The following is an 11791-nucleotide window of genomic DNA, read 5'->3' on the forward strand; positions in this document are numbered from 1 at the left end:
AACGTATGACCGAAGGATTAAAAAAAAAACGCGATTTCGCGCTGCGATTGCTTGAAGCGGGCCGTCGGCTATCTTGTTTGCAGCACGGGTGATATGTGGGAAAGCCCACTTGGGGAAATTCTCACGAAATGAAGCCTTGCGGCGTCGGGATGCGGTCAGTCCGCGTGATAAACGGCGGAGAAGGAAGGGGATAGGACCTCCGTTTTGTTTTCCTGGAATTTTTAACTCGATTATCCGCTAATTTGCCCAGATATTGTGGTTTTGCCACGATCGAATTTATGAAGGTATGCGCAGTATACGATCACTGGCAAGTATTCGGGAATGGCGTGTTGTCAGGCAAGTTGGCTTTGCATGATATGGAAGAGGTTAGTGCAAAACTTAGACAGAGACCAAGAAGAAACACACAAGACGACAGACGAGCGCTACTACCAACTGTTTATTGGGGCGTAACACCCGGAATATATAGCCGAGCATGCAGACAGTTGGAGGCACACACGTCACACACCCGCGTTGTGACAAGGCGAAAGCGTATCCAGAAACGCACATTCAGAAGAATAAATTTGCAAGGAAGGATCACTCGCGCAGCGATCAGAGAGCCTTTTGATGTGGAAGGCCTCCAGCACAGGCCGCGCTGTAACATTGGCGCTCCTGCCCAGAATCATAGTTTTCTCAAAACGTGCCCTCAGGTTTCCCGCCTCTTGGCGGTAGGCTTCCCTGGTCTGGTTATTTCTGCCGTTGCTGAAACCCTCCTGCAAAAACAAAAAGGCGCTCAAAAAAGAAGACCCGATTTCTCTACATCAAAGCCGGTGGTTGTTCCATATGTTCACCGAGTGTCACACAACCTCAAGAAGGTTGCCGGCAGGCACCACGTGCCCTTAGTCTTCTCAGCCCCCAACAAGCTTTCAAAGCTTTGCCGACGCATTTCTGCCGTTTGTGAGGGTGGCTGCAAAAAGAAACATGGCATTTCTTAAGTCAAATGCGCTACAGGGGTGGTGTACAGTGTACGCTTTTCTTGTGGGTCTTCTTATGTAGGTCAAACTGGCCGTTGCATTAATGATGAGCTACGGGAGCATGATAGAAATTTAGAAAACAACGACAGAACGGCTAATATTGTACGGCATATTTCTTCCTGTGACCACACGTGTAGGGCACGTTTTGAGAAAACTAAGATTCTGGGCAGGAGCGCCAATGTTACAGCACGGCTTGTGCTGGAGGCCTTCCACATCAAAAGGCTCTCTGATCGCTGCGCGAGTGATCCTTCCTTGCAGATTTATTCTTCTGAATGTGCGTTTCTGGATACGCTTTCGCCTTGTCACAACGCGGGTGTGTGACGTGTGTGCCTCCAACTGTCTGCATGCTCGGCTATATATTCCGGGTGTTACGCCCCAATAAACAGTTGGTAGTAGTGCTCGTCTGTTGTGTTTCTTCTCGGTCTCTAAGTTTTGCGCTAACTTCTTCCATATTCGGGAATATTCGAATATTCGGAAATTACCGAATATCAAACATATTCGATTCGTATTCGAAATTTCGAATATTTGCACACCCTTATGTAAAACATTTCTCTGAGAATATGACATGGGACGACCACATTACCTACCTTATCCGAAAACCCTCACACCTGACTGGCTATTTATGTAGCTACTGTTCACCTTCTCCCATTTCAGTCAGCATTTCCTTGCTTCGCTCAGTCATGAAATATGGTGCACGTGTCTGGGCGACTACGACACTTAATAAACTGACGCGTTTACAGAAAAGTAATCTGCATAACTGAATAAGTCTCTTGCTATTAATTAAGCACACATGCAAATTGTTTTAAAAACTTAACATTATCTATATGCGGTCTTTTTACTCTTAGATACTGACCTGTTGTTACAAGTCAGAAATAATCAACCACGACAGTTCATTATCTGAACTAGCCAGGCTTGCAACGAACCATCCCGTGTGTCGTACACAAAATCCCGAAAGATTGAAAGTAGATGTATGCCGCACAAATTACTAGAAACAAATGTTGAAATTTCATTTGCCTAGGAATTTTCCAGGGAGTTTGACACTTATGAAAAAAAAATTGGTTTTTGGGGAAGGGAATGGCGCAGTATCTGTCTCACATATCCGCGGACATCTGAACCAGGCACAGGGCGCCTGCCGTAAGGGAGGCGATAAAGGAGGGAGTGAAAGAAGAAAGGAGCCGTAGTGGAGGGCTCCGGAATAATTTGGACCGCCTGGTGATCTTTAACCTGCATTGACATGGCACAGCATAGGGGCGTCTTAGCGTTTCGCCTCAGGTTAATGACATCCTAGTGGAAATCAAGTGGAAGAAATGGGCTTGGGCAGGGCATGTAATGTGACGGCAAGGTAACTGATGGTCATTAAGGGTAACGGACTGGATGCTAAGAGAAGGCAGGCATAGCAGGGTGCGGCAGAAAGTTAGGTGGCCGGATAAGATAGAGATGTTTGTGGCAGTTGGCACTTCAATTAATGACTGGCCATGAGAGGTTGATCGGGAAGAGCAACCTCACAAGCCACTCCAATGGCATCACAAGGCAGTGGTGCATCACTTAGCTGCTGCACTACCGTGCCAGGAGCGAATCACGATCTCGCCAATGATATTCATCACCCGTTTACATGAAGTATTCAGAGGCCTGACTTGTGAAAAGTTGGAGATAACAGTTAATGAAGAATACCAAAATAATCTGCGATTCGCTGATGACATTGCAGAAGATGGGAGTGAAAGAAGGCTAGAGTGAAATAACCAGAAGAATAAGAATGAGGTGGAATGCATTTGGCAAGTTCTCTCGGGTCATGAAAGGCAGTTTACCAATATCCCTCAAGAGAAAATTATATGTATCTTACCAGTACTCACCTACGAGGCAGAAGTGTTGCAATTGTTTTTCCTTCGGCGGTAATTTGGCTGCCTTTAGGATGTGGAGCGGTGATCTTTAACCTGCATTGACATGGCACAGCATAGGGGCGTCTTAGCGTTTCGCCTCCATCGAAACGCAGCCGCCGCTGTCACACTTATGTCCTCCATAAATGATTCAGGGATTTACACAGGTATTTCTCTAACTTGAACAAAAATGTACATGGCAATTGTTAGTTCTCTGTCTGCCTCGTGTATTGTGCGCAGCTCGAAAGGTGTTTTCTTTGTCGGTGATGTTCTTTGTTTTGTTCTTTCAAGTTTGCTAACCTGGAATCTACCCTTGTTATTTGCATCTTGCCTTTCTGTTCGTGACCTGCTGTGTTCTGTAAACGTACTCCCTATATTGCAATATCTCGCGTTTTCCACCATGTGCCTTGTATGGGGTGAGGGCGTGCCCCTGTGCCTCATCTCAGAAGTTGTTTGCAGCACTGTGAAAGGTAGAGCTCTCTTGTCCAATAGGCCAAGGAAGGCAGTCCCTGAAATGTTGTGACTATTTTGCAAACAATTATTGCAGTGATTGGAAAGGTGTGTTGAAAATACAGTGGGTGTTTCATTCAGTGGTTAGCTGAGAAAGCCCTACCGCATGCTGCCAGCTGTGCATTGCTATGCAACCCATTTGCAGTTCTTCAAAGAGCCACAGTGGGCCAAATCTGTGAAGTTAAGGGGAACATGGAGGACAGATGGGATGTGAGCAGCATTTTCCCGCCACTTGCAAGAAGTGAATGGTGGTCACTTTGGAGCCAATGAAAGCGAGCTCTGCCTAGATGTTGCTGGCATATTTTTGTGATGCTTTTTTCTTTGCCCCCTCCTTGCTCTCCTGCAGGGGGACTTCGTGGGAGCAACGCACCCACTCTTTTACCACCAGCGCCACTCACAGCACTACGGTCACAACAACCCCTTTGGCAACGCCAGTCAGTACTTTTAGACCACACAGTGTGCACCACATCTGGCACATGGTGGTCTGCACTTTTCCCATTCAGCTTTGGCGCTTTTAGAAGAGCTGCTTTCATCATGGGCAGGTTTTGTAGCAGCCATTTGTTTAGCTGCACTGCCACAATTTTTAACGCTCGCCTTAACAGTGTGCTCATCTCTCGTTCGCAGTGGTGCCTTTTGTCCCTGCGTTCTTTTAGTCGGATTTTAAAGACTGCTTTTATGTTTTTAACTGCGTGCCACAGCGCTCTCTTGTACACCATGATGCTCCGATGCGAGGTGTTGGTGAACGAGCCCAAGTGGCGCTCCACCGGGACATTGCAGCAAGCAAGCCAGGACTGTACGATTGGAGTGGTGGTCTGGGCCACTCTGCTTTGGGAACGCTGTGGACACTTGCTTTTATACATGCTTTTGCACTTTATCAGTAGAAAAGTATAAAGCCAGCTTTTATCTTTGCTACATACTGTCTCTCGCATGCACCCGAATGCTGCATTGTGTCCTGCTGTACTATCACGCTCAGGATAACTTGCAACACATGAACAGGGCTTAGGTTTGCACATTACGGCAGATCATTGCATCTTGATGTGCTTGGTGCTTCATACCCTTCTCAATGCGGGCATGAAGAGATTCTCAGGGTACTCCTTTTACAGCGAATAATGTTTGAGCACTGGTGGACAGTTTCTTGGGCTGCTGTGATATCTTACGCATTGCAGCTCATCTGTAGCGCGGTAGTACACAGTGATCACATGCACAAAAGCATGCAAGCCATGTTGCGGAGGCCCTCCCAGTGCACCATCCTCCGACATGGTGATAAAGCCCCACCCCCAAAGTCGGCGATGCCAGTGGGCCTTTCCTGTCGAACAATGTTGTTTAAGGGGGACAGGGGATCAAGTTGCAAAAATCTTGAAAAAATCCAGTCTTAGAAAACACCGCATTTTATTTATTCAAGTACCATAATGGCCCGAGTGGGCATTACATTAGGCGGGGGCGACGTACAGGCGGCAGAACACTGGTGTATATTGCACATTACCAACTTTGGAGTTTTTTTTTTTTATGTGTTCATAAAATCATGTTTTGCACGCCCCCTTTTTGAAGCATAAATTTAAAAAACAAAGTGCGCAAATTGTGTGTGTAAGTACAGTATTTCTGACTTACTACCTTCACTTTTTTCACTCTGTCACTAATTCAACTTGACGATGAGTGAATTATGCAAGGTTGATATAACCATTCTGCGTAGAAAAAAATCAGGCTGCTAAAAAATATTTGGAGAATGTCACTGCATCAACTACTTGTGATATTTCAGTGAAATTTTGTATTTAAGCGTGGAGTGAATTTCCCAATAAACATGCCAAATTTAATTGCTGGTGAAGGAGCCCTCGTTGCCAGCTCTTCTGTGGTTGAAACCGTCCCTCCCTCCCGGTGGCTTCCATTGAGGTGTAAAGGTCATCAAAGAAAACGCAAATCTTGCCCAGTTTTGTATTTGCTTTTTGTCCTCGGTCAACTGGGGTGTCACAATGTAGTCACATTGCACTGGTGCTTGTGTGGTGGGCCGTCAGAAGGGCACGCAAGTGGGATGAGTTTGCTTTCATATTCATACGTGGCACTTTCTCCTCCGAGCACCTGTAGTGTCCTTCAGGTTTACTGTGCAATTCATTCATATTACTATCAATTACCCAGCATCTACCTCTCCTTTTGCACAGTGGTGGGAATGCCCTTGCAGTTATTGGCTCTACCAATGTGCATGGACTACATCTAAACTGCAGACATCTGGTCCCCTACCTCACTCGTGTGTCACTGTAGCTGGGCAGCTCAGTCTGTGCAGTCATCGCAGCACCAGTGAGCATGATGGCGCAAGTGTGGCGATAAGCGGAAGCCGCAGGATAGTGCCATTGTTAAAGGCCAGCCGTAAACGACCTGCAAGTTTTCTTTTCAGAAGTGTGATGTTGGGGGGTTTGTAAATACGGTAGCAACCGCAGACCGAAGAGTAAGGGAGACAGGGTAATGCAAGCATATGCACCGTTTTTATTGTTCTTATTCTCTTGGCAGATTTTTGCTGTGGTTTTTTATTTCCCGTTTTACATAATGCATGCTGCAAGCCATTTGGGGTTGTCTGCTTTTTACTGCAAACTCAGTCTTTGTACCTCAATTCTCAGTGTTGGGCTGCCGTTAAAAAAACTGCTTCCTTTTGGCTTTTTGCCAGCCATGCTCCTTTGGTCATTCCCACCACTGTTTTGCGCATCTTTTCAATATGCCCCCGAAATCCTCTTCCCCCTCTTCTCCTCACTGGTGCTTTGAAAGTGTACGTTTTCTTTGTGCTTCCACTGTAAACGTGCACCACTCCCTCGTTGGTGTTGTGGTCCCATTGTAGTTTGATAACGTTTTTTTTCTCCTGGGCCTCGAAATTGCTGTGTCAACACTACAAGACATACAGTATTTTGGGGTTGCTGCTTTATGCGGCAAGTGTCTGGCACCAAATGTATTATCTCAGGATCTGAAGGACGTTGCGTAGTCCTTACCTTCTTCGTATCCACATCATTGCATGAAGCCATCTATCAGCATGCTAGGCACCATTCCAGGGCTTCCTATGATCCACAAGGACTGGGCAGACCAATTGTCTTTTTATTTGAGTGCTAGGCTCAAGGTTTGTCATGCAGATGTTTTTGCGTGTGTTGGACCATGAGTTCATATTTTCTAGCGCTTAGTGAACACAGGGGACAAGAACACAAATACACAGGACGTACGTCCTGTGTATTTGTGTTCTTGTCCCTTGTGTTCACTAAGCGCTAGAAAATATGAGTTCAAACAATATCCAACTAGCCAAAGTTTGCCTTACTAAAGGACCATGAGTGCAGGCCCCCCATATGGTCCTTTGTGGGTGTGGGACTAATTGGACTAGCAATGCTCTTTCATTATGCATCTAATATCCGCGCCTCGTTTTGGTGACATGAACAACAATCATGGCCTTTTTTGTTTTTCGCAAAGTTACTTTGTGGCACCTCGAGAACCATAATTTGTGTGTGCACAATAGGTGTGGCGTACAGGAATACAACTCCTGGCTCTCAAGTGATGACGTTGTGTATGTGGTCTTATATGCATTTATTTTTATTCTGCACATTTGCACTGCTTATGATTTTTAATTAAAGCCCTGCTTGTGTGTTTGCATTACAATGAAACTTGGCAGAGCTAAAAGAATGGTCTGCAGCACACAAACACAGTGCTGTTCCCTCTTGCAAGGCACATAGGCTGGTATGTGTTGGTGGTTTGGGGCCATGGAACAAAGTGTTCAGTGCATTTATGAATGGCATTTTAGCGGGCAGGGGCTTGCTCTTTCAAGTGTTGCCACTGGGTGTGAGGCTTCACGATGATGTGCATTTTTCTTCTAGTTTTTGCACCTTTTGCATTTTATGTTTGCAGCATTGCTTTAGCTGGGGTGCGGGCCAAAGAGTTTTGTGCTTCTTGTGTTACTAGTGTAACGCTGATCACCATTATAATTATTGCACTATTTGTGTATATAAGAGATGTATATGTGCTATCGGTCAGAGAGGTATAATGAAATAAATCGCTTGAGAGTAGTAGTATATATAACACTGACTTGTGTCTTTTCCTTGCGCAGCAATAAAAGTCTTCAAGATTCATTGCTGTGGGGAAGAGAGCGAAGGCAAACAGCAGTCCATGTGCAAATCTGACAACTTTGCTCAGACTGTGTGCAACTAGTGTGGCAGTGCTTATCTCAGCATCTCGGGCACTGCGACACTTTTGTCCCGCAGCCTGGCTGTTGACAATGATCGTAACACTTCACAAGTACAGACTAGGAAAGACTGGAGGAATACCGTTCAATGCAAGATTTTCGGTACTTTTTCTTCTGCACAGTTCACTAAAGACACTTGCATGCCTGTTGGTATGGTACACGTGTACTACATCAGTAAAGGAAGCTTTGCAGAGTAGGAAAGGCAAGCTTGAATAGAGTGGGCATGGGACAGCAGCGATGGCGCTGTTAAATCCATTCTGCTTTCTTGCACACAAGTGGGACAGTCGCCTGCTATTGCCCTGGATCCTTCCTCGAGTTGTCTGGAAGGCTGCCTTTGCCGCCAAACATGGCCTTTCCACGGATTCTCGTCAACCAGCCGCTAACACTGTGCTGTCTACTGTACCTGATACTGTGGTTTTAGAACTGGTTCCGATGGCGCCAATTACTGTCAGTGATGAAGGGGTTTCAAAGCTAATTCAGAAAGGGAAGCTTGCATCAGCTGCAGGGGCCGACGACATCAGTTATAAGTTCCTCTAGAGTACCTACATGTTTATATTCATCCCTGAAGTCCGAAATTTTTACACAGTCCCTCCTCAGCACATCGCTACCTGACGACTGGACGATCGGCAAGGTGGTTCCTGTCCACAAGTCTGGCGACACTCGTAATCCTAACATCTACAGCCCTATTTCCTTAACATCAGTTTCGTGCAAGCTCCTTAAACATATCTATTCACACCTTGTTGACTATCTGGAATCTAATTCGTTTTTTGCAGACTCACAACATGGTTTTTGCAAGTATCATTCCTACGAAACTCAACTAATTGCATTCACTAATGATTTGATTTCTGCTCTTGATCGCTCATCTCTTATTGACTGTATATTTATCGACTTTGCAGAAGCTTTTGATACATCTCACACCAACTGTTCCCTTATAGGCTAAGTAAACTAAATATTAATAGTGCTGTCCTAAAATGGATTTAGTGTGTTTTTTACGTAATTGGCACCATTATGTAACTGCTAACGATCATGACTCCCACATTTCTGCAGTAACATCTGGCGTTCCACAAGGATCAGTGCTAGGACCTCTTCTTTTCCTATTCTATATTAATGATCTTCCGTCTTTAGTTACTTCCAAAATAAGGCTTTTCGCTGCCAATTGTTTTTTATACAGAGAAGTCACTAACCTAGGTGATGCATGCACTCTTCAAAATGACCTGAAAAATAATGAAACTTGGTGTAATATCTGGCTTGTGAGACTAAATGTTAACAAATGTAAAGTGATGAGAATCACACGCATGACTAAACAAACAATATCATGCTCATACTCTCTGAATGACACCCCACTCACCCAAGTTAACAAGTATAAGTACCTTGGTGTTCAAATAACAGATGGTCTGTCCTGGAAGGCACACATTGAGTATATCGCTGATGACACTAACCACATGCTTGGTTTCATCAGTCGCAATTTTTCCCTGGCGCCTGTTCCTCTAGCTGCTGTATAAATTTCTAGTGCGCTCGAAGCTTGAGTATGCTGCCTCAGTGTGGGATCCGTACATAAACTCTCTCATTTCTTTACTTGAATCAGTTCAAAACCGATCTGCAAGATTTATAATGCTAACACGACGCTGCTCTGTGGCAAATGCTTCAAGTTTTCTTTGTTTTTTTTTTTTTCAGCTTTAGAGCTGTCGCATCGCCCTTGCATTCGCTCGTGAAATATTTTGACGAGTTGCTCGCTGGACATGCTTTTTCGTCTGGACTCCGTGCTCTAGTTCCAGCGTGTCAAGCACCCTCTTGATGGCACGTGTGCCCTCATTAAATTCTAGCACAGCCAAGACTGCCGCAGTCTCCACGGTTCTTAGTGCTGCAGATTCGGTCTTCGGGTGATGAACCATCATCGCAGCTCGAAGGTTTCGCGTCGGTTTTTGGCGGCAGGCGAACACACAAGATGCTCCATTGCTGGCGATCAGTCCTCTCGCTTTCGTCATGCGTTTTCGCTTCTTGAAGCTTCTCAGAGTCGAAGCCTTTGTTGCCGGCATCTTCTGGTCACACCACCGGCCACCCGCTGATCGCAATAAACTCACAGAAGTAAGAAAAGGTAACAGATAGCAAGCGTCGAACACAACCAAAGCGGGAGCAACTCCGAATGGTGCGAAAAACAGCGTTGGGTGGTCACGTGGTACATTTCCGCCAATCCGAGCTGTTATTTCGGTATTCTATCCACTCTGCAGTTGGTGCAGGCAGAAATATGCCTTTCTTTTTTAGTTTTTCATTAGTTACTTGGCGTGTTCTCAATAAAGGTCTTCCGTGACTAAAAAGCACGAAAAACAAACTTTCTGGCGTGGGCATTCACTTCGCGTTCGGTTTTTTGCCCGTGCTGCGGCCGCGTCTTGAGAAGCGCGTTCATAGACTCCTTCGATGCCAAATGCGCGTGCTACCGCCTCGTGAAAACGATGAATTTTCTTTTCTACTGCTCAGACAACAACCAAACTTGGTAAGAATAATCTTCATTGAACCAGCAATCCAAAACAACTGAAACTTAAAAACACAATTTTTTTCCAAAAATCAGAAAACCGATTCCGAAAAACCAAAGGATGAAGATTAAGAATGAGGCATGCATGTTTGTCAAATGCTTTTTCAAAATCTCTGAACATGTGTAGAAATGTTTTGATCCAGGGAACCAAGTATGTCACCAAGGAATGGCGTGCGTCAAAGGAACGATCGTTATGGAAGCCATGTTAATTAGGATTCAAAAAATTGTGATGACAAAAACTAGGCAGTATAAGAATCTATTGCATATTCCATGACTGTTAAACGAGATTGAGTGGTGATGACTGGACGCCTTTTTTTGTAGACTGGAATAACCTTCCCAATCTGCCAGCCACGTGGCAGTGATGATGAAGAAAGTGACTGCTGGAAAATGAGACTTGCTACACATAGCATTAGTATTTTTCAGGGTTCATGCAATTAACACCGGCAGGTGATGAATTTGGCAATGACACTATGATTTTTGGTGTTCCACTCAGCTCAAACATAATGGTTTCCATTGGCGAACTGATAAAACAGGGGACTAGGTGGTTCACCCTTAGCTTGGGCTCCGTCGGTCGGCATCACAGTGAGGAGCAACAATTTGCTGCTCGATTTGGCTGCACCAGTTCACAAAAGTGCAGCGGCATTTCTTGCGGCGCGAGTGTAGCCAGACACTAGTGCTCTCGGTGCAGCAGCCAAATCGAGTGCAAAACTGCGCAGAAACGTGCGTTTGTGTTTGTCGCATGGTTTGACATATGCATGGGACCGTGCTAGTTATGCTCAACGCTGTGCATTTGTTCAGAGTCGCATATCGTGGATTAAAGTTGTTAATTCCAAAAGTGATGAAAGAATTTGACACCGCCCTTTCCCTTGCATTGAGCAAGGTGGCGCAGGTCAACCGTCAACGGGTACTTTGAAGAGGCCACAAACTTTGAATTCAAGAGGTTATTCAAATAAGACTGCCGCTCGAGACGACCTTTGACAGTTTATACACGCGATTCAGGCCGTTGCCGTTCTATCCGAAAAGTCGTCCACCCTTTACAGCAGAAAAGAGTTGCCTGATAACTTGGCCTTGTTTCAACTCAACAACTCGCGTCCACTGTTCGCGGATGGTGGTGGTGGAGCGACTATGAGAAACTGCCTCGCAGGCGAAGGCATGGACTGACGGTGACCTCGGGGCCAGTCACCATCATCACCAGCCTGCCTACACCCACTGCAGGGCAAAGGCCTCTCCCATGTCTCTCCAATTAACCCTGTCCTTTGGTAGCTGTGGCCACCGTATCCCCGCAAACTTCTTAATCTCATTCGCCCACCTGACCTTCTGCCGCCCCCTGCTATGCTTGCCTTCTCTTGGAACTCACTCCGTTACCCATAGGGACCAGCAGTTATCTTGCCTTCGCATTACATGCCCTGCCGAAGCCCTTTTCTTCCTCTTGATTTCGACTAGGGTGTCATTAACAGTAACATGGTGGAGTACTTGAGGTGATGCCAAATTGCAATGACAGCAATAAATGTTTTGTTCTTTGTTGAGTGAAGAATAGGCGACCTCCCTGAGAGTGCTGTCTGAAGAGGGAGTGTGCGGAAGGAAATGTGCACCTGGTGGTGTCGAAAAGCTCAGTGTGCAGTTTCCTGCATTGTGCATGGACAGACTTGTGACAAACTAGAGTAGC

At 45.6% G+C, this 11791-nt stretch overlaps 1 protein-coding gene across 10 annotated transcripts in view; it reads left to right on the forward strand.

The window, feature by feature from the left end:
- The window catches only part of LOC144110486 (transcriptional activator Myb-like), a 195247-nt gene extending 187809 nt beyond the window's left edge, over positions 1 to 7438 (forward strand). For all 10 annotated transcript variants that reach the window (XM_077643419.1, XM_077643420.1, XM_077643422.1 and 7 more), the window contains one exon: positions 3741 to 7438. Coding sequence is in view for 3 of the 10 variants with exons in the window: in XM_077643422.1 (XP_077499548.1) it covers positions 3741 to 3842 (102 nt within the window). In the remaining 7 variants the exon portion in view is untranslated. The remainder of the gene's footprint in view (positions 1 to 3740) is intronic.
- Positions 7439 to 11791: the final 4353 nt, after the last annotated feature.

This window comes from Amblyomma americanum, chromosome 11 (assembly GCF_052857255.1).
Source record: "Amblyomma americanum isolate KBUSLIRL-KWMA chromosome 11, ASM5285725v1, whole genome shotgun sequence".
Lineage (NCBI taxonomy): Eukaryota > Metazoa > Arthropoda > Arachnida > Ixodida > Ixodidae > Amblyomma > Amblyomma americanum.